This window comes from Bos mutus, chromosome 2 (genome assembly GCF_027580195.1).
Source record: "Bos mutus isolate GX-2022 chromosome 2, NWIPB_WYAK_1.1, whole genome shotgun sequence".
NCBI classification, from domain to species: domain Eukaryota; kingdom Metazoa; phylum Chordata; class Mammalia; order Artiodactyla; family Bovidae; genus Bos; species Bos mutus.
This window is the reverse complement of record NC_091618.1, coordinates 10,732,407-10,757,974: the sequence shown is the minus strand read 5'-3', so window position 1 is coordinate 10,757,974 and position 25,568 is coordinate 10,732,407. Positions and strand designations below refer to the sequence as shown.

At 38.9% G+C, this 25,568-nt stretch overlaps 1 protein-coding gene across 4 annotated transcripts in view; it reads left to right on the top strand.

The window, feature by feature from the left end:
- Positions 1–25,568, top strand: part of EYA3 (EYA transcriptional coactivator and phosphatase 3) — a 94,996-nt gene that overhangs the window by 43,257 nt on the left and 26,171 nt on the right. For 3 of the 4 annotated variants that reach the window (XM_070383842.1, XM_070383847.1, XM_070383831.1), the window contains 5 exons: positions 1,095–1,231; positions 10,310–10,447; positions 16,851–16,936; positions 19,421–19,604; positions 22,760–22,899. In XM_070383842.1, coding sequence (XP_070239943.1) covers positions 1,095–1,231; positions 10,310–10,447; positions 16,851–16,936; positions 19,421–19,604; positions 22,760–22,899 — 685 coding nt within the window. The remainder of the gene's footprint in view (positions 1–1,094; positions 1,232–10,309; positions 10,448–16,850; positions 16,937–19,420; positions 19,605–22,759; positions 22,900–25,568) is intronic. The other variant, XM_070383837.1, reaches the window with a different exon arrangement.

The following is a 25,568-nucleotide window of genomic DNA, read 5'->3' as shown; positions in this document are numbered from 1 at the left end:
ACACTTTTAGCCTGGTTCAAGGTCTTTGCTGTCTGTCTTATACTTTCCCTTAGTATAATCTCTGCTCCTTGTTGGCTGAAGCCCTGTCTGTACCCTTGGCAGAGGCTTTCTCTTTTTCTAGAACACCTTTTCTCTCTTTCATTTTTGCACATTCTGTCTGCTCACAGATCACTTCTTTATGGCCTTCCTTCATTTTCTTCTCTCCAAAAACTGCAAAAAAAAAAAAAAAAATTTCCCCTCTGAAACTACCTCCCCCCATTATTTTATTGTTATGACCTACATGGTACATATGACACTTACTTTCTTACTTTATAAGTACAGGATAACTCACTAAATAAAATAACTCATATCTAAAAATTGAGTGCATAAAATGTGGCGCCATCTTATTCCATGGATGAAATGAGCAGGTCAGTTAGCTGGTTTAAAATCCCGGAAGTGTCACTGTTGAATTCATCTCTAGCTAAACCAACTAGTGGCAGTATACTCTGGCTTAAATCTCAGCGGGGCAAGTCAGTGTCCTGTCTAGGACTTCCCGGATTTTATTAGTCACTTGACTCTTGATTTTATAGGCTCGATCTAGGGCCATTGGGCCACACTCCTGATCCTGGTTTTCTAATATGGTGGTTGCCTGCTTTTTCTCTGAAGGTCTCACCCTCTTTTCCAAGTTCCACTTTCACTCTCAAAACTTTAGTTTGGCCTGGAGGGCTCCATGGGGAATGGAGTCAGTTGCCAATCTGTTCTATCCAGTTGTGTGTCCTACCAGGATTTTATTCTGTATTTAGACATAAGAGCAAAAATGAGCTTAGTCAGTACCTGTGTCTCACACAGGGCCTTGCACGTAGCACACCACAAGTGTGTGTGGTGTGATTGGACCTTTGGAGGATGTTTGAAACTGTTGATTTTTCTATAAAATTGTTTGTTAGGTAGATGATAAGTAGACCTGAAAAGGAAAAAATAATTCTGCTTTCTGACCATAGTAAGAGGCATTTTATGTGACAGGTTAGTCTACTCATTATTGATTCTTTGCTGTTAGTGATATTAGCTGTTTTTTGTTTTTCTTATGTGAAATTTTTTGTTTTCTTGAACTTTTCTAGACCTTACGCACATATCCTCTCAGTTCCTGTTTCGGAAACTGCTTACCCTGGGCAGACTCAGTACCAGACTTTGCAGCAGTCTCAACCCTATGCTGTCTACCCTCAGGCAACCCAGACGTACGGACTACCTCCTTTCGGTAAGGCATCCTGTTGTAAGCAGTTTCTAAGAATATTGATTTTATCCCACAGAAATTTCCATCTTTCCCCCAAAAGCAAGCATGGCTAATCAGGAAGCTGAGAGAAAGCAAGTTGTTCTTGACAGCATCTGCTTGTTACAGGTGTGATAGAAGTTGGGTGTGCTTTTCCACAGTGTATTTGATGCCTGTAATATAAAATCATAACTTTTCAGTACTCACTTATTTATCTGCCATAATTTAGATATTTCCAAGGTGCTAAGTCTTGACTGGAAAAGTTGGAATCTTCATGTTTTTGGAAACTGTTTGAAGCATTGCTATTGATTTGACTTACTTCGTGGAAAACATGGTACCATGACAAATATATTTTGAGGTGGCTAATTTCTTACTAAAACTAAGTAATCTACATATCCAGGTAGAATATACCTTATAGTTCTCTCTCTCTCTGTCAGTTTCTCCCCTTCCTTCTTATCCCATACCACAAAGTGATCAGTTGTTGCTCTGCTGAACCGAAAAGTCATCTTAGAGGGGAAAATCCCTGATTTTGTACAGCCTTATCTTGTGCATAGAGAGTTTTGTTCTTTGGTTTTAGGTATCTTGGACTGAACTATAAATTAGAATGATTTTCTAGAAGTCAGTTTGAGGTTCTTTGAGCACTTAATATCTGCTGATTTTTCAGTGTGTGTACTGATATGTTCAGTGTGGTTTAGTGCTGCTTTGCTAGAACTGATGTCAGGAAATTGAAAGAATACTGTATTTTTTAAAAAATGTTCAGTATGTTAATAAAAGTATAACTTGGTAGCCTTTATTGCAACTAGCTGGGAATTAGAAAATCTTTCTAACAGATTGCCACAGATTCTGGGTGTTGCTTGCTTTTGGTTTTGACATTCCTACTTTTCCTGGCCTATTTGGCTACTCTTTTATGGTAGTTACAACTTTCTTACTTTGAGACTTGTTAGCATTCCTTGGCTCTTGATAACTACTAGAAACAAAAATGGGAGATATGTTTAATGGTAGTGGTAGCTGATAACTTCATGAAAGAAAAGAAACAGAAATGCTCGTTTTCCTGTTTGTACACCCACGCCTCAGTGCCTGTCAGTGTCAGCAAGGATACTAAAACCTTATGTTGCTGATATATTTAACCAGCCAAGACTGGGCAGTCCTTTCAGATGCAGAACTCTCTGTGAATATGTTTGTGTTTATTTCTTTTTGTATATATTAAAGCTAATTTACCAGCAGCTGGCTAATATCAATAGGCTAGCGAGTATAAAGCATTTCATGTTGTTTTTTTTTCACTCTCTGTTTTGATTTAAATTCTTTATTGGAAAGCCAAAAGCCCTTTATGACATTGTTGAACAACTGTTTATTCCTGCTGTTCAGTGTTGGGTAAAATTCTGGTTATGTCTCTAAACTCCGATTATGGAATACATAGCACAGTGCCATGTGCATGTAGGTCCTAGATATTATGGTATCTTCTGTAATCACTGCGTTTCCTTCATATTAAGGAAAGAAAATTTTGTAAAGTAGATCCCTGTTAAAAACTTGAAGGAGACAGTATTTTATAAAGAAATATTGGTTATAATAGGCTTTTATTAATCTGTTTCTATTTAATAATTGGGATGAAGGAAACTTGTTTCTTAAATTCTTATCAGTAGTTCAGAGAGACCTGTTCATTAGCTTAATTTGCCTTTGAATGATAGGTATGGCATATCCTCAAATTTCATAAAGGAAATTTCAAAGAAATACTTGTAATACTTTTTATGTGTATGTGTGTGATAACTTTAAGTGACTGTATTTTTAAAAGATATTTTCTTATGTTTTACCACGTGGCTTTTTTTGTTTTATATCACTCAGATATAAAGCACTCCATTTCTTCCTGTATAGTAGAGGGCATTATATCCAATATCTTAGAATAACTTGTGGAGGTGGTGGAATTGCTAAGTTGTGTCCAACTTTTACTACCCTATGGTCTGTAGCCTGCCGGGCTCCTCCGTGCGTGGGATTTCCCAGGCAAGAATACTAGAGTGGGTTACCATTTCTTCTCCAGGGGATCTTTCCAGCCCAGGGGTTGAACCCAGGTCTCCTGCATTGCAGGCAGATTCTTTACTGACTGAGCCACCAGGGAAGCAAAAAAACTGAATCACTATGCTATACACTTGAAACTAGCATATATAGTAAATCAGCTACCCTTCAGTTAAAAAAAAAACAAAAAAACTCCATTCCTTTTCTTGTGAAAAAGTGAAGTGCAAGTTGCTCAGTTATGTCTGACTCTTTGCGACCCCATGGACTGTACAGTAGATGGAATTCTCCAGGCCAGAACACTGGAGTGGGTAGTCTTTTCCTTCTCCAGGGGATTTTCCCAACCCGGGGCTCGAACCCAGGTCTCCCGCATTGCAGGCGGATTCTTTGCCATCTGAGCCACAAGGGAAGCCCAAGAATACTGGGGAGTGGGTAGCCTATCCTTTCTCCAGTGGATCTTCCTGACCCAGGAATCAAACCAGGGTCTACTGCATTGCAGGTGGATTCTTTACCAACTGAGCTATCAGGGAAGACCTTATTCTTGTGAAGGTTTCAGTAATTTTATCCTCTTACCTTTAGCACTAACTCTCAATTAGCTAGTCTGTTTTTTATTTCAGATGTAAACAGAGCTTTAGAAAATCTTATTGTAATAATATGACTTTATATTAATATATTTATGCAATAATAATAATAATCAGTTCAGTCGCTCAGTTGTGTCCAACCCTTTGTGACCCCATGGACTACAGCACACCAGGCCTTCCTGTCCATCACCAACTCCCAGAGTTTACTCAAACTCATGTCCATTGAGTCAGTGATGGTATCCAACCATCTCATCCTCTGTCGTCCCCTTCTCCCAGCATCAGGGTCTTTTCCAGTGAGTCAGTTCTTCTCATCACATGGCCAAAGTATTGGAGTTTCAGCTTCAGCATCAGTCCTTCCAATGAATATTCAGGACTGATTTCCTTTAGGATGGACTGGTTGGATCTCCTTGCAGTCCAAGGGACTCTGAAGAGTCTTCTCCAACACCACACACAGTTCAAAAGCATCAGTTCTTCGGCACTCAGCTTTCTTTATGGTCCATCTCTCATACATGACCACTGGAAGAACCATAGCCCTGACTAGACGGACCTTGTTGGCAAAGTAATGTCTCTGCTTTTGAATATGCTGTCTAGGTTGGTCATAACTTTCCTTCCAAGGAGCAAGCGTCTTTTAATTTCATGGCTGCAATCACCATCTGCCGTGATTTTGGAGCCCAAAAAAATAAAGTCTGACACTGTTTCCACTGTTTCCCCATCTATTTCCTGTGAAGTGGTGGGACCAGATGCCATGATCTTAGTAAGTTATTAAATAAGCAGGGTGACAATATACAGCCTTGATGTACTCCTTTCCCTATTTGGAACCAGTCTGTTGTTCCATGTCCAGTTCTAACTGTTGCTTCTTGACCTGCATACAGATTTCTCAGGAGGCAGGTCAGGTGGTCTGGTATTCCCGTCTCTTGGAGAATTCTCCACAGTTTGTTGTGATCCACACAGTCAAAGGCTTTGGCATAGTCAATAAAGCAGAAGTAGATGTTTTTCTGGCTCTCTTGCTTTTTCAGTGATCGAGTAGATGTTGGCAATTTGATCTCTGGTTCCTCTGCCTTTTCTAAAACCAGCTTGAACATCTGGAAATTCACATACTGTAGAAGCTTGGCTTGGAGAATTTTGAACATTACTTTGCTAGTGTGTGAGATGAGTGCAATTGTGTGGTGGTTTGAGCTTTCTTTGGCATTGCCGTTGAAATAATAACGAGTGCTTACTGCGCCAAGCAATATGCTGAGAATAAGTACTTCACACTTTACATTATTTTCTTATTTAATCCAAACCAACAGTCATAAAAAGTAAGTGGTAGCATTATCCCTGGTTATAGATGAGGAAACACATTTAGAAGGATTAAGTGACTAACCTGTAAATGCCTTGGATTAGAATTGCACCCCAATCTGTTTAAATCCAGAAGTGCTCATAAATTTAGGTCTGTATGAAAAAATTAATAATAGAGTTGAGAAGAAATTTAAGTTTCCTCCTTTTAAAGAAGTGAGAAAAGACAAGGAAATCTAGGAAGCCCATATTATGATAGATATTTAAAAGTAAAGGAATAGTGGTCATCTTTTCACAGCTATATAGAAATGATGAGATGGCAGAATAAGGATTTGAGGTTTAACTTCCAGTAATCTGATTGAATATGTGTGAGGGAAAGGGTACTTATTTGTTTTTAGGAGCTCACAAAAGATTGGCTTAACCTCCATTGTTCTGCCTTCTTTTAAAAGAGGTTTAATATGAGATGGAGACTTGACAGTAGTATTAAGAGTCTGAAGGATGTTCATGTCATTTCCCTCAGTAATCCCTTCTAGGGATTTATCCTAGGAAATTAATTACAGATAACCACAAAAAATTACTGCCAAGATACTCATCACAGCATTATTTACAATAGCAAAAGATTGGAAACAACCGACTTATTGAATGGAAAGATGTGTGTTAAATTGCAGTGGATTCATAGAATGGAAAACTGTGTAGCCATTATAAACCATATTCTTAAAGAATACTTAGTTGTTGAGGTCCTTTAATGGACCGGAACCTGGTGGTCCGGAGTCCATCGGTTTACTTTAAGAAAGTAAAGGAGAGAGAAAGAGGCTGATATTCCTTGGTTTATGCAGAAAACCAATAAAGCTCCTGACACGGGGCTTGCGCTGTTCACGAAGGCACCTGGCGCCCTCTCGATGGGGGGAGGCACAGAGCGCCTTCTCGAGAGGGTCTTAGAAGCCCGGGCAGGAAAGTGAACACAGCAGGCTTCTGCGCTCCAGATATAGCCTGAGAGAGAGAGAGAGTGAGAGAGAGAGAGAGAGAGAAGACACAGGGACCCAAGCTCTGATGGAGCAAGGGTGTTTTATTCAATATTGTGTGAGTATTTATACTGTCTTACAAGGTAGCTATTTTCAGCAGAGATAAAATCAAAACTTACAAGTTATCAAGGAAACATGAGGTCATCCATATGAAAGAGAGAGGGTTGTAAATAATCACTTTTACCGTATGGTTCATAAAAAGGAAGAGGGTCGTAAATAGTTACTTATCACCGTGTATGGAAAAGCTACATTTTTTCCATATGTATAGAAAAACTTTATTTTTGGGGGCTCCAAAATCACGGCAGATGGTGATTGCAGCCATGAAATTAAAAACTGCATGCATTCCTAATTCCTGAATATTCAGAAATTAATAAGGGACAGAGGATTCATGACAGATCCAAACAGCACACAGGAAGCCTCCTGTTAAATGCTTCCTGACACTTAGTGTCTTGAAAACATAGCTCATTATTAATTAAAAAAAGCAGTATATAAAACTGAAAATACAATATACTAAGTAGTTTTTTAAAATACTACATAAAGAATAACTTGGAAGAAAAACTGAATGTTAACAGAACGGGCAGTACAGGTCTGATCTCAGTTACTGAAGAAGCATGCACAGTTCCACTGTGCACCGGTTTCAGTTAACACAGACCCGTGCAAAAAGTGAGAACTGCCTGTATTTTTTTCTATATGATGATACTATGCAGTATTTTTCTTTTCACTTCCTGTAGTTTCCCAATTTTCTGTGATATACATCTACTTATTTTATTATTAACAAAGTACTCAGATTACTTAGTATTTATAATAGCTCATCCTAGTGAGCTATTAAATCAACCAGATATTTTTTCATATTTTTTTCCTAGCATGTACATGTACTTCAGTTTTTAACCGAACTAATCTTCTCTAACTTGGAGAAGGAAACCGCAGCCCATTCCAGTATTCTTGACTGGGAAATCCAATGGACAGAGGAGCCTGGTGGTCTATAGTCCATCGGGTTGCAAAGAGTCGAACATAACTTAGCAACTGAGCTTGCACAGTCTTCTGTAAAGGTCCACTGCTCTGATATACGTTACTGCAGAGTGAGGTGCTCAGATTAGTTTGGTTAGTAACTAACCCATAGGGAAGTATTTGGGCTGAGAAACATGGGTAGAGTTAGTGATGAGACCCCACTGTGGGGCAGCAGGAGCATAGCACTCAGAGACAAAAATTCCTTTACCTTTTTTTGATCAGCTATTGCTCTACATCAGGCTCTTAAATGCTTAAATGACTTGAGAAAGTCTGAACTTATGGGCAACAGTGGAATAGGAGTCAGGAAGCCAGGATTTTATTTCTTTGATTGTTGGCAGTAGTGATCTGCAGTCAGACTGGTCATGCTACTTGTTACTTGAAATTCTAAGAAGAGCACTTTTAAAGGAAGGGCTTAAAGAGTAGGGCTGCAGTGATGCCGGATGGAGAAGGCAATGGCACCCCATTCCAGTACTCTTGCCTGGAATATCTCACGGACAGAGGAGCCTGGTGGGCTGCAGTCCATGGGGTCGCTAAAAGTCGGACACGACTGAGCAACTTCACTTTGACTTTTCACTTTCATGCATTGGAGAAGGAAATGGCAACCCACTCCAGTGGGCTGGAGAATCCCAGGGACAGAGGAGCCTGGTAGGAGGCCGTCTATGGGGTCGCACAGAGTCGGACACGACTGAAGCGACTTAGCAGCAGCAGTGATGCCAGAAGCAGTGTCCATGTTGTCTTTTATTCCTTTATTCTTTATAAAACAGTATTAAATATTCTTCATGTTTATCCTTCATTTTTCTGGCCCAGAACATTCAAAACTAGCTATTTCCTCTAACTTGTCTTGGACATTTTGCTCTAATTTTTGACTTTATAAGAAAGACCAATTTATAGAAATTATACATTTTGAAACTTTTTAAGAATACATACTAAATAATAAGACTAGCAAAACCCTCTCAGTTAATATTATTCTTATTTTAGTACAGTGTAATAATAAACATATTCAGAAATCCAGCACCCCAGGTTCAGAACCTATTTAGAAAAAAAAAAATTGATTACAATAAATTTGAACGTTATTGTGACACTGGAATGGCAAGTTGTTTCTAAAAACTGTGATAGTCAATCACCAAGAGTCTTAGCACTGATATTCAAATTTCACATCATGAATGTTTAAAAAACTACATTCTGAAATATTTTTTATTGTTAAATGTCAACCATAACAAGGACTTTAGCTGTGGCTTACCTGGACAAGACTTAAAATCATCATAAACTAAGTAAGGAGGGGGACAGCCCTTCTAATTCATGCTAAGATGTTGGTGTTTCTTAACCTCTTCAAATAAGTTACTTGATACGTTTAATAGGTGAGAAAAGACTATGACTTTTTAATGCTTTAAGGGTTTGATAAATTAGGAGTTTGGGATTAACGTATACACACTACAATATATAAAATAGGTAAACAACAAGAACCTACACTGTATAGCACAGGAAACTGTACTTAATATTTTATAATAACCTATAATGGAAAAGCATCTGTGTGTGTATATGTATATATACATGTATATATGAATCACTTTGTCATACAGAAGAAACTAACACAACATTTTAACTGTACTTCAATTAAAAAAATAATAGTTTGAGACAAGGCAGTTACCATGTTCCATTGTCAACCTTTTAAGATTTTCACATCTCCTTTTACTGTTCTTACATTTATTTATCAACAGATTTTATAGATCTGAGTTACACTAAGATATCTGAATGCCCTGGTGAAGCAGAGGTCTTTACTATCAAAGCATTATATATTTATAAATTTCTTACCAGATTAAGAGTACGTGAAATAAGGTAATACTGAATTTGAAGCTGTGGCTGACCTTCATACTGATTTCCTACCTGGAATGTGTTTCATTGATGAATCTTCTTATTATCAGTTTCAACTATATTGATCCAGTAGCCATAACTATTCAGAGCACAGTGAGGTTTTTCATAGACTTTTGCATAGCCAAAATTATGACAGAAACAATTCATGCATAAAGGATATCCTGAGACTCTCATGTAGAAGCATGCTTTTCTTATGGTTTCCTAGTTTAGTGCAGATGAAAAAGGAGATACAGCCAGAAACAGAAGATTGTCAAGAAGTGACAGATCACAGAGGAAAGGCAAAGCGATATAAGAACCTTCAAATCATAGAACTGTAACTGAGTTCTCCTTAGTACTAAGCAGATGTTTTGACATATTGCAGTAGTCTCTGGGGATGTTTCTGTAATGTACATAGCACAGCACAGCACAGAAGAGCTCTTGGAAACAATAATTCTGGAAAAAGGTATGTTCCCCCTGCTAAGAAGATAGGAAAGGGTATGTATATATTTTTAAAAGATTACCACCTAGGAGCATTGTGATAAAAAAAAAAAAAAAGTGAATAGCTGTGATATCTGTCAGTGTGAGGTGGATTTTTATGTTCTGACAGGGAGATGTGTCTCTCAGATATTACGTGGAAGAGCAAATTATGAACAGCAGGTAACATCCCATTTTTATTAAAAAGGAAAAACAAGATTGTAAACAGAAGAAATCTTAGTGGCTCTTATGCAAACTGAATAGTGGTTAACTTTGGATGATGGGGTTATATGTGACTTTATTTTTTCTAAAAAATTAGGAATTACATATTTCTGTTAATGTTTTTAATTTATGAAAGTAAGCAGGTATATCTTTCCTAATCAGAAGAAACAAAGGTAACAAAATAACCAGCTTAAGGAGGCAGAGAAGTATATAAACATTTTAGAAAAATCTGGTTCTTATTTAATGGGTAAGTGAATTTTAAACGTATGTGGAATATCTCCCACCTTGACAATGCACACAAATGATTTGAATGTCAGACACTCTTTACAACAATGCTTGGGTGTCAGTAGCTCTTTTTCTGACTCCTGATCAATTTCCCCCAACCATCGAGGTGAACTTATATATGTATATTACTATTGGGGTTTTTGACAGGATTTTAATTTCTATGGCCCCACTCCCAATTCTTTGAAATTGTATTTGCTTGTGGTATACTACAAGTGGGAGATTCAGTAATTTTCTCTTACAAGCAAATTTATTATTGTTTTAAGATTTAGATTTTAAACCTGCTGGCTGATATGCTCCTCAGTCCCAGTGTGTTGTTTGTAACTGGTCCAATTTATCTGATTCAGGTGCATTGTGGCCAGGTATGAAACCTGAAAGTGGTTTAATTCAGACTCCATCTCCAAGTCAACACAGTGTTCTTACCTGCACTACAGGGTTAACCACAAGCCAGCCAAGCCCAGCACATTATTCTTATCCCATTCAAGGTAAACAGGCATGGTTGTGTGTGTTTCATTTTTTTTAAATTATTACTGTTTTTTGTTTTTAATCTACCTGTATCTCCAAACATACTGGGTAATACAGGATATTTGCATTTGTGCATGCTTTTTGTGTTAGACAAACCAGAACTTAGGAGTGAGGTTCATAAGTAGTTTAAGCCTTTGTGAACTGCTTAATAGAATTGAAGATTCCTCTTTTGCATGTTGGTGTCCAGAAAACCTGTCTGATTTTGTTCTAGTCTGTCTTCCGTGACATCTTGTCCTGTAAATGAGCAGAAGACTGTAGGTTAGAGCTCTGCTGACTTCTTTTCTGTGCAGTGCAAATAGAATGGAACGTGAGATGAGTGCTCTGTAAGATGTGTGCTGCTTTTCTGCTGTGGTTTTTGTCATACCTCCTCCCCCATTTTGTACTTCTTGGTAAGCATTTTTCTTGCCAAAAAATTCAGTCTTGTTTCTATTTTGTGATGAAATGCATAGCATTAAAGCTTGAACTCTAAACCTCTCTGCCTTCCCGAATTTTTCTTCTGAAAGGTTAGCATTAAGACACGACTATTAGGAATGAAGACAAAGAAACTCGAAAGGCACTATGGAGTTAATTCCCTATCCTTTCAAGTCCAATGCAGGGAATTTGTCATTGCTCCAAATAGGGAATTAACGTCCATCAACTTGGCTTCTCATCTGCCTCCTTTCTCCCAGCTTTTAAATATTATTCTTTATAAAATGGTGGTGCTAGAGAGATGAAGTTAGGACAGCGACAGCTGGTCTGAGGTATTCTTAAGATACACACTTTGAGGATAAAAAATGTTTTTATTTAGATTATATTAAAATGTTTTGATTTTCAGTGTTAACTGTTTTCAATAAAATGATTAAGAACTACTTTTTCTTGGTCTGTTGGAAACAGAACTGATTACGTTCCTAAGACCTTACTCTGAGCTACCTCTATCTCTTATTGCTTAGCAAGTCTCCTCTTTTCTTAATTATTTTACCGTGTCTCCTCTTTTCTTATTTTCCTTTCTTTTTTTTCCCCCCTTTCCCCCTTCTTTCTTTCTAAAATAGGAACAAGCCAGAAGGGAAAAACTTAAGAGCGTGACTTTATCTTCTCTTCTAACCCTCTTCATTTTTATAAAGTGTTTCTCTAGGTTGGTAGGCTTTGGGGTCCAACTACAGGCAAGTCTAGTAGGCAAGTCCCTCCTAAACATTTATATGTCTGATAACTACACCTTGGTCATGAAAGAAAAGCAAGTTCTCTTCTGTTACATTAATAATCCTCTTCCAAGGTGTAGAACCACCACTCCTGTGTAGTTGTATCTTGAATTTGTGGAACCTGGTAGCTGAGCTTAACTTCTCCCTCCTTGTAAAACAAGAACCACCACCTTGTGGGGGTCTTTTAAGACCCATTGCTTTAAAAAAAAAAAGTCACAAAGCCATTCTGTGGCTTACTTTGCCACTATCCTCATTTCTTTACCTTTTATGACATTTTCTCCCTTTAGATCAGTTAACCCGGTTTCCTCCATTGTGCTAATGATTATTGTTGGTGTTTATTAAGTTTGTATTATATGTTTAGCATTGTTTTAGCAGCAGATAAGTGTTACTCGTGTAATCATAACACACCTATGAGGGAAGTACTGTCATTAATCTCATTTTACGGATTTGGCACATAAGACACAGTGGATAAGTCAAGGATATAAGCTGGGCAGTCTGGCCCCAGCACATGAGTGTAATGTGTATGATTTTCAGTATTGAAGTCTTGGTATCAATATCAGCTCCCCAAACTGAGAACCTATACTAGCAAGTATTTAAATTCATTTCCCTTCCCTTTTCTGGTTAATCTATTGGCCCTTTACATTCTTCATTAGAGCTTTGGCACAGGGTAGAAATTAAGGCAGAAATTAACCATCAAGTTGTCAATTTTTGCTATTTATTCCAGCGAAAAAGAAAAAGTTGGTAGAAAGAAGGTAGTAACAATTGGCTGAAATGAAATATGGATGTTTTGGCACATTTGAGTACCTGAATTCTCCATTATCAGGATCACTCTTCTCACCCCTACTTTTCATTTCCGTTAGCTCGGCTAATGAATGTTATTTAGCTCTCCAGGGCTTCGTCTCCCCCCATTTCCCACCCACTCCCGTGTAACTACCCAGTCACAGCATGGAATAAAAGGAAGGAGCATTGTACTGATCTTTTTTTTTTTTAAGTAATCAAAATGGCAGTGTCCCCTCATCCCCTCCAAAAGCTTTCAACAGTTGACTATAGCCCATCTTCCCTGGAGAAATTAGAGAAATTATAGCAAATTCCACTTCTGGCTTGATCAATTCTGATCAAAACCTTTTGTTTAGTTTCTCCTTCAATGCTCATGAAAACCCTTTGATTAAATAGATTTGGATTCTTTATATCAACCTTTTTCTAAAGTGTCTGTGACTATGTGGCCAAGTCTCTGGTTATTATCTTGAGTTGAAATGGTTAAAATAATTAAAATTCAAATAGTAAATTTAGTTTTAGAATTTTCAAAATGAATTTTAACCCAGCCTTGATGTTCAGTGAATGTCTTTGGGCTCGACTAGTGTTGGTGACACATAATAGTCTTCTGTTGACTAGATTTGTTTTGTATTTTAATAGACTCTATTTTTTATTGATGACAGATGATAGTTATATATCCCCTTTCCTACATGCAGTTTTCCTTATTAATATCTCACATTAGAATGGAACATTTGTTATGATTAATGAACTAATATTGGTTCATTATTATTAATTAAATCATAGGTTTATTTAGATTGCCTTAGTTTTTACCTGATGTCCTTTTTCTATTCCAGGATCTCATCCAGGACACCACATTTCATTTGATTATCATGTTTTTTTAGGCTTCTCTTGACTGCAGTTTTTCACACTTCACTTGTTTTTGATAACCTTGACATACTATTATTCATAAATCCCATGAGTATTTATTGAGCATCACTTACTACAGACCAGGCATTTTGCTAGATGTTGGAGGTAATGAATAAAATAGCAAGAATCTGCCTTCATGGAGCTTACGAACTAGGAGGGGAGGCAGAGAACAAAGAAGTAAAGGGAGAAATAAATTTCGAAAAGTGCTCTGAAAGGGGAAAAGAACTGGCTGTTGTGATTGGGAAGACAAGAAAGGAGTTCGTTCTAATAGAGGAGTCAGAGTCTCTGTGGATGTAGACATGCTGAGTGGGAACCATCAAGCTGGAGGGCAAGAGGGACAGGCCAGGGAGAACAATCCAGGCAGTGAGAGCGACATTGCAGAGGTCCTCAAGTGAGAAAGAGGGTCTTGTTTTCACTAACTCGAAAGCTGGGGTGAGCAAGGGTGGTGGAGAGACATATATAAAATTAGTGAGGTGGGCAGGAACTAAATCTTGCACCAGCTTCTATGTGCCATTAACCCTTGGGTTACCCTCCAGCTGTGGGATAATGTCACATAACTGTGCCTCTCACAGTTCTGTAACCACAGCCTTCTCATTAAAGCTGTCTGTGTATCCTGACTGTTGCAGGTGGACCTTGAGTGGGGCATGGTTCTCAGAAGCTTATCGTCCTATGGTTTCATAGTTTCATTGTCAAAACAAGAGTGGAAACTATCCAAAAACAGTTGGCCATCCCATTGGCACTTGGGGAGCTAATAGTCTTTAGATATATATATCAATAGGAGTTACCACTTGAGTTTTAAATGATCCTTGAAATTTATTCTTTAAGTCAGCAGTTGAATTTGTTGTTGTTGAGAGGGACATATATATTTCTGTGGGATGATCAGTGCTTTTTTTTTTTTTTTGAGGTGCCTGACTTTTTGTCATAGTGCAGGAGGTAGGGCATGTAGTGATTGTGTATATTTTAAGGTGAGTTTAGCTTGAGTTCACTGCTGGTTACAAGAACTAAATAAATATTGCTTAATAGTTATCTGACTTATATCACTAGAATTTAAATAACATGAGGGCAGGCATTGTCTTCACTCCTCTATTCCCAGTGACTGAAACAGTTTCTGGGCACATAGTACACCCTGGTTTGATGAACACATGAGTAAATGAATGACAGTTTAGGAATGATTTGATTGAGATGAGGAAAGAACTGTTATTAAGTCCTGTAAACTTTCTAGGTTAGCAGACCAACATTTTCTGTAATGGAAGCCACTATTGCTGAGAGGAGTTTGTGATGTTTAGTACTGTACTTGTTGAAAACTTGATATCAGCAATTAGCTAATCAAGACATTGAACTTCCTGTCATGGATAATTAGAGTGTGTGGCCAGTTGTTTTTTAGGTCTACCTTTTTACCTCCAGTGAGTGATCTGAAAATTGTTAAATTTATAAAACTACCTTGTCAGAATACCTTTTTCCCTGTGCGTGTGTAGGGATCAGATATGAATAAGTTGAACCTCTAACCATTTATAAATTATTAAGAAGGTAGAACAGAATTAAAGGTAAATAGGAGGAACAGATATAGAAGGCAATGGCACCCCACTCCAGTACTCTCGCCTGGAAAATCCCATGGGCGGAGGAGCCTGGTAGGCTGCAGTCCATGGAGTCACGAAGAGTCGGACACGACTGAGTGACTTCACTTTCACTTTCCACTTTCATGCATTGGAGAAGGAAATGGCAACCCACTCCAGTCTTCTTGCCGGGAGAATCCCAGGGACGGGGGAGCCTGGTGGGTTACCGTCTATGGGGTCGCACAGAATCAGACATGACTGAAGTGACTTAGCAGCAGCAGGAGGAACAGAGGAGTATATGCTAGGACTAGAGCTAAAGAAAAAGTGATCTAGAAACAAACTTTGCTGGAAGAAATAACCTTGAGAGATTAAGTAAATTCTTCATTTTCTTCCCTACATTAAATCACCTATGTTCAGCCAACAGGCCTGCCTAGCATAATGTACTAGTAATAGAATCTGGAATGTACCCAAAATTCTTTTCCTTCAAGAATAATTTAAAAGCTACTTACAGAATCATCTAGCTTATATACAGTAATTTCTTAGGACTTCCCCTTAGGAAGAAAAATATTGATGGGAAGAAAATATTATCTATAAGACTATAAAATCTGTTTCATTTAGTTGTTGGGTTTAAGAAAGTAAATAATCCTTTCATTTACCTGAGGGAGGGAGTACCATAGAAAAGGAAATGTCCCTGAGTAGTGAGGAAATCTGATCCCTAACTCAGGAAAGAAAGGGCACTGAATGAAGAATTGGGAGATCCCAATTATCGTTTGGCTATTTACCTTGAACTTCGTGACTGTAAACAAATGAACTCCTCTTTGTCCCAAGTCTTCTGAAGCTACTGTTGCATCAGTAGCTGTTCCTTATGTCTAACTTGCTTCAGTCTCTTCTAGACTTTAAACAGAGTAGCCTTGGGGAAAGGGATAAAAATTCCCTCTGATTTTGACCAGTACTCAAGTTTCTGCCACATTTGTTCGCCTGCACTACTGTTAATGGAGATTTTCCTAATACCTTTCCCTCTGAGGACTTTGTCACCAGTGGGGTAGGTAGTCACACAGTCTGATGGTGAATGTGTATTGTGTGTGTGACTGCAGTAGGAACCAAGTGTAAGTATGTTTATGATGAGTGAAGGAAAAGTCCAAGAGCAGTGAGTGCCTCACAATTTCACTTATATTGTCTGCCTGGAAAAAAAATAATCAGTGTGGCAAATGCTAGTCCCTGAGGATTTGATTAAAACGCAGGTGGAATTTGTGATAGAAGGGTGTGAAAAACTTAACCCAAATTCCTTGTCCTGACACAGGCAGCCTAAGTAGCTTAAATTTTTTTACCTGACCAGAATAGTGTTGAATACTTTCCGAGTTTTTCCGGGCTCATTGGTGAAATCATTAAATGCCAGAAGCTGGTGTTTGTTGGAGCAAGCCCAAACACTTTAGAATTTGGAGAGCTACCTCAGTTGCTCAAAGTAATTGTGTTGCATCAGAAAAGGCATCATTTGGGGCAAGTGACAGTAAATATCACAGTATAGGAATTACATGTGGATTTGCCAGAGCTTTTGTTGTTTTTACTGGTGTCAGTAGGTCACACTGCAGGTGAGTTATTTTGCAGCTGCCAGAGAAGATGGACTGGAATGATTTGGTTTAGCTTCTTATTTCCTTAGTATCATTAGCATGAACCAGGGCATTGTGTTGTGTCCTTCTAGGACTTTAGTAGGAATAGTGACTTTAGTAGGAATAGTTGAAGACTCAAGCTGAAACAGGAAAAATGTGTGAACTGCTTTATTTCTAATTAAATCTCAGTTAACGTATGGCATGCAAAAGAGCAAAACTGGTATCTAGTATTTATTTCCTTTGCCAATGTTTCTTATCTCCTTGTCAATCTGTTTACTTAGGACAGAATATATTTTCAATTTCTTCGAGCCTTTCGCATAATATCTTTTAACACTTTCAATCTTATAGCTTCAAGCACAAATGCCAGCCTGATACCCACTTCATCTGCTATTGCCAATATTCCAACAGCAGCCGTTTCCAGCATCTCAAACCAGGTATGGTGCTCCTTTTGTTCATCCTACTTGATACGGTTCATCTAACTAGCTCTTCCCTTCTTTTCATTATCAGTTTGCCATTTCTAAGAAACAACCAGTATGGGCCATGGAGAGACCTTTTCCTGGATGCTCCCAGAGCTAGGACCTAAGATGGTTTCTCAGGCTACTATCTAGTCTCTCTCATTCCTCTGCTAAGACTGAATGATATGATTGTATCTGCTCCCTGTTTAGCCACTCATTTCATTGTGAATTCCTTGTGGTCTGGTCTTGATCACTGTTGTGCTAACTTTATGTTTAGATCACTGGTAACATCTTCAGTGTTTTAGAAGTTTTTTGGTTGTGTTATGTTTTTACTTGTTTTATCTGTAGCAATTAGTATTATTAACCACAGTCTCCATGGATCTTTTCTCCTGGCTGCAGTTAACTATTCTGGTTCACATTTTATGTTTGACTCCTTTTGTATTTGTTCATTCTTCTAGTCCCCAAGTATTTATTGAGTTCCTGCTGTGTACCTGGAACTCTTCAGGGTAACGTCTCTCTCCTTTTCATATCCTAGCCTCGGTCATGGACAGTCTGTATTTAGGTTTCCACATGTTTACTAGTTCATCCCCAGGAATGTTTACACAGTCACAGTGTCCATTTACTACTTCCAAAATGAAGAGTCTAGTCCTGACCTCATGATATCTACAGGCTTCCTGCTGATTGATTGGCTTTTTTCCTTTAATATCCTGTTGTTTCCCTAAGTTAACCATATCTAAAACCAACGTTTCTTTCCACCCTTTTGCTGTTCATTATCTTCCAAAAGGAATGCCGCTTTTTCCTACGGTGTCTCAATTCTTGTCACTTAACTACCTGTCAGTGCAGGAGACATAAGAGACACATGTTCGATTCCTGGGTCGGGAAGATCCCCTGGAAGAGGGCATGGCAATCCACTCCAGTATTCTTGCCCGGAGGAGCCTGTCAGGCTACAGTCCATAGGGTCATAAAGAGTTGGAAACGACTAAAGCGACTTAGGATGCACACTATTTTTTAATATACCTACACCTAAAACCAGACCAGTCATTGTCAGTTTTTTTTTTTCCTTACCCAGCCCTGATCCAACCATTCCTGGAATTCTTTCTTGCTTTTCTTTTTTTTTTTTTTTTGGCCACACCACACGGTATATGGATCTCTGACTAGGGATTGAACCATGCCCCCTGCAGTGGAAGCTCAGAGTTTCAACCACTGGACTGCCAGGGAAGTCTCAGCTTTTTTGTTTTTTATCGCTAACTTGTTGGAAGTATTTTTGCTTTATATCCTGCTAGATTTTTAACTCCCTGAGTTCGGCTAGTATGACTTACTCTTTTCTTTAATATTTCTTTTTCCTGTCCATGCACCCCCCCACACACACCCACACACACACAGAATTATATTTGGCTTATGGTAGATGCTCAGTACTCTTTATAAATAATCGATCTGATCAATTAGCATCTTCCTACTTGTCATCAGTATCAATATCAGTGGAATTTTTTTAAGGTGTGTTTGAGCTGTGCATCGTATCCATTTTTTACAGCTTTTTAAAGGTTTAATTGACATACAGTAAACCACACAGGTTCCAGTGTATGACCTGATAAATTTTGTCATGTGTGTGCCTATGTAACTACCAAAAGTTCCCTTCAAATATTTTGAAATAACTTTATTTTTAAAGAAAATGTGATTTTTTTTTTTTTTTTTTAAAGAGAGATATACTCAGGTTTTGGAGAAGGCAATGGCAACCCACTCCAATACTCTTGCCTGGCAAATCCCATGGACGGCGGAGCCTGGTAGGCTGCAGTCCGTGGGGTCGCTAGGAGTCGGACACGACTGAGCGACTTCACTTTCACTTTTCACTTTCACACATTGGAGAAGGAAATGGCAGCCCACTCCAGTGTTCTTGCCTGGAGAATCCCAGGGACGGGGGAGCCTGGTGGGCTGCCATCTCTGGGGTTGCACAGAGTTGGACACGACTGAAGCGACTTAGCAGCAGCAGCAGCAGCAGCATACTCAGTTTTTAAACTGGGAAACTGTGTAGGATATGTGCTTTTTTTTTTTTCATGCTCATCTGTCCTTAAAAGCACTACCGTCTAGTGCAGTGGTACATAAACTTCTTAAAGTGTAGAATCTTTCCTTCAAAAATTCTATGCAAATATTTATGCAGAAATTCTGTACATAAAGTAGGAGAAAAAGAATATTATAGTAGAAAATGGACATTGTGTGTACAATGCATGGGATACTTCCCTCTCAGCCTTACCCTAGCATCTTCTCTTTACTTTTGGGTTTCCACAGAATGCATTTTGAAAATCACTGGCTTAGGTGGAAAACTATATAGGTACATAAACGAGAAGTCAAGTTAATGTTTTAAGGAAATAATTATGAGACAGAGGGACACGAAAGTCTTTGGTGTTGAAATTCGTGTTTTTCTCTTTCTGAGTCTTGTTTTCCTCCCTTATTCCCTTTGACCTACAGGACTATCCCACCTATACCATCCTTGGTCAGAGTCAATACCAAGCTTGCTACCCCAGCTCCAGCTTTGGAGTCACAGGCCAGACTAACAGTGATGCTGAGAACACCACCTTAGCAGCAGCCACATACCAGACGGAGAAGCCCAGTGTCATGGTACCTGCAGCTGCAGCACCCAGACTCTCCTCTGGTAAGCTCTGCAGCTCTAAAAACTTTGGCTTAAGGACATTTCATCCAGCCAGTGATGGTGAAGATTATTTTGTTCTTATCTAAGTCACTGTTACCATGCTCTTAGCTTTCCCTCTCAGGTGAGAGGTATTTTTAACACTTATCCAGGCTGTGATGAGTCATTGGCAGACTGAATATAAAACTTGATGTTGTGAACAGAAAAGGACCAAGAATGAAAAGACTTTATTTCTGACTCCCACTCTACCCTCCCTGTAGCTTGTCACAGAGAACTTCAGAATCTTAGCACATTTTGTAATAGCTGGAGAAGTCCAGTTTTAGTCTGTGCATCATTTGGACTTCTGGTTACACCTCAGGGTGGTAGCTCTTAACTTTTTCTATATCATGGATCCTTGTAAGATTTTGAGAAAAGCTGTGGTCCTTTTTCCCCAAAGAAATACATAGAATTTAACCTACAAATTTAAATTTCTACCTTGGCAATGAATCAGTGAATTATGATGTCCAGATTTTAATATTCTGACATAAAGACGTAAACTTTCAGTAAACATATGCACATACTTTTTATTTATCTCTATTTTTCATGAAAATTTGGTGGTTTGCTGTTACATCCTATAACTTGAAGGAAGACTGTTTATCGTTAACACTGACGCATTTTTAAAACCAGTGGTCTGCGTCTCCTAAAGCAGTCTTCTGTGCATCTTGCCTCTACTAGTCTTCTAAGTAGATGGGCGTACAGATGGTCACTGCTTCAAACCTGCATAACGTTGCAATCATTCCATGCGTTAATACCTTAGTTTTTAATTCATTTCTCTAAATAGCTTTGTCCTTCATAACAATTTTAACTTTTTAATAATGGAGAATTTCAAACATAGGCAGAAGTTGTCAGAATAGTATAGTGAACCCTTATATATCTGTCATCCAACTTCAACAGTTAACAACTTATAGGCAGTCTTGTTTCAGCTATGTGTGTACTAAGTCACTTCAGTTGTGTCTGATTCGTTGTGACCCTGTGGACTGTAACCCACCAGGCTCCTCTGTCCATGGGATTCTCTAGGCAAGAATACTGGAGTAGGTTGCCATTCCCTTCTCCAGAGGTCTTCCTGACCCAGGGACCGAACCTGTATCTCTTATATCTCCTGCATTGGCAGGCAGGCTCTTTACCACTAACATTACCTGGTGACCTCAGTTCAGTTCAGTTGCTCAGTCGTGTCCGACTCTTTGCGACCCAGTGAATCACAGCACACCAGGCCTCGTGTACGTCACCAACTCCCAGAGTTCACTCAAGCTCATGTCCATTGCGTCAGTGATGCCATCCAGCCATCTCATCCTCTGTTGTCCCCTTCTCCTCCTGTCCCCAATCCCTCCGAGCATCAGGGTCTTTTCCAATGAGTCAACTCTTCACATGAGGTGGCCAAAGTATTGGGAGTTTCAGCTTCAGCATCAGTCCTTGACCTGGCATGTTTCAACTATACTTCTAATTTCCTCCTAATTTCCTCCTCAAATTCCAGGTCTCACATCTCTAAAAGATAAATGCTTAATAACATAACCACAATGCCATTATCCCATATAAAATAATTCAACAATAATTCCTTAATGCCTAAGGGTATTCATATTTCTAGTTTTCTCATAAACGTTAAGAGTCTTGTTTTTGTTTGAAGTCCAAGTAAGGGCTTCCCTTGTGGCTCAGCTAGTAAAGAATCCACCTAAAGAACCCACCTGCAGTGCGGAAGACCTGGGTTCAATCCCTGGGTTGAGAAGATCCCCTGCAGAAGGGAAAGGCTACCCACTCTGGTATTCTGGCCTGGAGAATTCTATGAACTGTATAGTCCATGGGGTCGCAAAGAGTCAGACATGACTTTCACTTTCAAGGTCCATACATTGTGATTGGTGGATATATATTTTGTTCTAACCTATAAATTCCCCATCTCTGTTTCTTTCCTGTGTAATTTATTTGTTGAAGAAAGTAGATTGTTTTCTCAATATCAGTTCAGTTCAGTTCAGTCACTCAGTCCCAACTCTTTGTGACCCCATGAACCGCAGCACGCCAGGCCTCCCTGTCCATCCCGGAGCCCACCCAAACCCATGTCCATTGTTTCAGTGATGCCATCCAACCATATCATCCTCTATCATCCCCTTCTCCTCCTGGCCTCATCAGGGCAGCATCAGGGTCTTTCAAATGAGTCAGTTCTCCACATCAGGTGGCCAAAGTATTGGAGTTTCAGCTTCAACATTAGTCCTTCCGGTGAACACCCAGGACTGATCTCCTTTAGGATGGACTGGTTGGATCTCCTTGCAGTCCAAGGGACTCTCAAGAGTCTTTTCCAACACCACAGTTCGAAAGCATCAATTCTTTGGCTCTCAGCTTTCTTTATAGTCCAACTCTCACATCCATACACGACTACTGGAAAAACCATAGCCTTGACTAGACGGACCTTTGTTGACAAAGTAATGCCTCTGCTTTTTAATATGCTGTCTAAGTTGGTCATAACTTTCCTTCCAAGGAGCAAGCATCTTTTAATTTCATGGCTGCAATCACCATCCGCAGTAATTTTGAAGGCCAGAAAAATAAAGTCAGTATAAATTTCACCAATTAAAAGCTCAGAGGGTAGCTTGCTGCAACCTACTGCTTTCTGTATTTTATTTAAATTGGTAAATAGATCTAGGGTGGTGGTTTTCAACTGGAGGTGGTTTTGTGCCTCCTGCTTCCACCCTAAGGGCCCCACACCCAGGGATATTTGGCAGTGTGTGGAAGCATTTTTGGTTGTCACACTGGGAAGGGGGTGCTACTGGCATCTAATGGGTAGAGGCCAAGGATGCCGCTTAACCAAACATCCTAAAACGTACAGGATGTCCCCTCACAACAAAAATTGTCTGGACCAAAACGTCAGTTGTACCAAGTTGAGAAACTGATTGCAGGCCTAATTTTTTGGGTGGGGCAAAATGACTTTATAGGTAAGTTTTTTCATTGCAGAGGCAGGCATGCAAATGCTAGTTATGGCTCTTCATGCTGTTAGGTCTGAATTTCCAAATTCCTAAAGTAAAGTTTGGTTTCCCAGCCTTTATCCCTGCAACATGATTCTTAAAGGCAGAGAGCCTGCTCTGGTTTTTAATAGCCTGTGACTACACTGGCAATAGCAGTGTCTTACTTTTCCTTTTCAGGAGACCCTTCTCCAAGCCCATCTTTGACCCAGACCACACCAAGTAAAGATGCTGATGACCAGTCCAGGAAAAACATGACTGGCAAGAACCGGGGCAAGAGGAAAGCTGACGCCAGCTCTTCCCAGGACAGTGAATTAGAAGTATGGAAGAAACTCATTTGAGTTACCACCTGCTTTTTTCTTTTCTCTTTTCTTTAAGTTTGTCAAATATATTTCTGAAACTCATGGATATTATGTGGTTCTATGTTGTGTATCATTTAATTCCTGAGCAGTAGAAAATGAATTGGCCAAGTGTGAAAAGAGAAGTGTAAAAACACATTTCTCTGTGCCCACATTTTACCATATCACTTTCAGATCCTTTTAACCAACAAATTTGAAAAAGCTTTTTCAAATTTAGGTAGCCAGGTAACTTTTTAAGGGAAAGAACAATCGGGAAAGAACAATCTGTTCTGTATTCCAGGTTAGAACAGAAAGAACATTGCATCATATTCAAAAAGCAAAGGGTATCACAAACAATGTCATACTGTTCTCCATTTCAAAATCTTAGAGTAAAAGGACAGAACTGAAGTGCTTTAGGCCAAGTTTCTGTGAAACCTGCAACCAGATCTGGTAACTTGTAAATGAGGTAGATTGGCTCTCACTTACTGTGTAAACCCTATAGAAATTTATTATGGATATACATTTGGCTTCATTATTAAAAAGACTAGAAAGCCATACAAAATTCTAATAATAATGGAGTTTTGATACTAATCTTTTTGTTTTCTTTCTTTAATTTTTCTATAATGTGATTGTTTAATGAGAAGAAAAAGCCATATTTAAAAATGAGTCCATTGACAGTTGTTCATAAGACATTGGTAAATTGAGGCTATGTTTGGAACCTCTCTTTCCTTTTGTTACTAGGAGGATGGGAGTGGGCTGGGAGAGAAAGAAAGAAAATGTAAAGACCTGATATATTTCATGGGAAAAACTGAGGATTCACTTATTTGTTTTAATTGTGGTAAAGTATATATAAAATTTACCATTTTGTAAGTGCAGTTTTAAGTACATTCCCAGTGTTGTTCAGAAGTTTTTCATGATTACACACTGTGGACTCATTAAGCAATACCTTCCTGTTCTCCCCTTCTGTTAGTCCTTGGTAACCTTTTTTCTACTTCCTGTCACTATGAATTTGCGTGTTGTAGGTATTTCATAAAAGTGGCATCATACCAAACCTTTCCTTCTGTGTCAGGCTTATTACTTCCCCTAGCATAATATTTTCAAGGTTCATCTATTCTGTAGCATGTTTCAGAACTTCATTCCTTTTTATGGCTGAATAACTCCATTGTGTATATATAGCACATTTTGTTTATCCATTCATCTGTGATGGACACTTGGGGGTTTTCCACCTTTGAGCTATTGTGAATAAAGCTGCTATGACACTGCTGTCCTCAAAAATATCACTTGGAGCCCCTCTTTTCAATTACTTTGGGTATAAACCTAGGAGTAGAATTGCTAGACCATATAGTAGTTCTGTGTTCAGCTTTTTGAGGAACCACCAAAGTGTTTTCCAAATGACTACACCATTTTACATTTCTACCAGCTCTATACTAGGGTTCCAGTTGTTTCCCTTTTCTATGCATTCCATCCTAATGGGTATGAAATGGTGTCTCGTGGTTTTGATTTGCATTTCCTTAATGACTAATAATATTGAGCATCTTTTCATGTGTGAATTGGTCATTTGTCTATTTTATTGGAAGTAATGTCTAAATCCTTTGCCCATTCTTTAAATCAGGGGGTTTTGTTTGTTTTTGAATCTTAGGAGTTCTTTATTCTAGAGTTTAATCCCTTAGCAGATATATAATGTGCAAATATTTTCTGTGCACTGTCTTTTCACTCTCTTGATGGTTTCCTTTGATGGTTAACAGTTTTAAATTTTGAAGTTCTGTTTTGATTACTTGTGCTTTTGGTATTATACTTAAGGGTTTAAGGTTATGAAAACACCTATATTTCTTCTAAGCATTTTATTGTTTCAGCTCTTAAGTTTAGGTCCTTGATCCATATTGAGTTAATTTGTACATAGTGTGAAGTAAGGATCTAATTTTATTTTTTTGCACATGGACCTTGTTTTGGAAATGGTTTCCTTTCCCCTTTGTTCATGGTATCCTTGCAGAAATAATAATCAATTGACTCTCTGTCTCTCTCACTTTATATATATGCTATGCTAAGTCACTTCAGTTGTGTCCGACTCTGTGTGACCCCAGAGATGGCAGCCCACCAGGCTCCCCTGGCCCTGGGATTCTCCAGGCAAGAACACTGGAGTGGGTTGCCATTTCCTTCTCCAATGCATGAAAGTGAAAAGTGAAAGTGAAGTCGCTCAGTCGTGTCCGACTCTTAGTGACCCCATGGATGGCAACCTAACAGGCTCCTCTGTCCATGGGATTTTCCAAGCAAGAGTACTGGAGTGAGGTGCCATTCTGGGCTCTCTCTGTTCCATTGGTCTGTGTGTCTGTCTTTATGCTAGTACCACACTATTTTGATTACTGTAGCTTTGTAGTAAGTTTTAATATCAGGAAATGTGAGTCATCCAACTTTGTTCTTTTTCAAGACTATTTTGGCTCTTTAGGGCCCTTGCGGAGAAGGCAATGGCACCCCACTCCAGTACTCTTGCCTGGAAAATCCCATGGACTAAGGAGCCTGGTAGGCTGTAGTCCATGGGGTCGCTAAGAGTCGGACACGACTGAGCGACTTTGCTTTCACATTTCACTTTCATGCGTTGGAGAAGGAAATGGCAGCCCACTCCAGTGTTCTTGCCTGGAGAATCCCAGGGACGG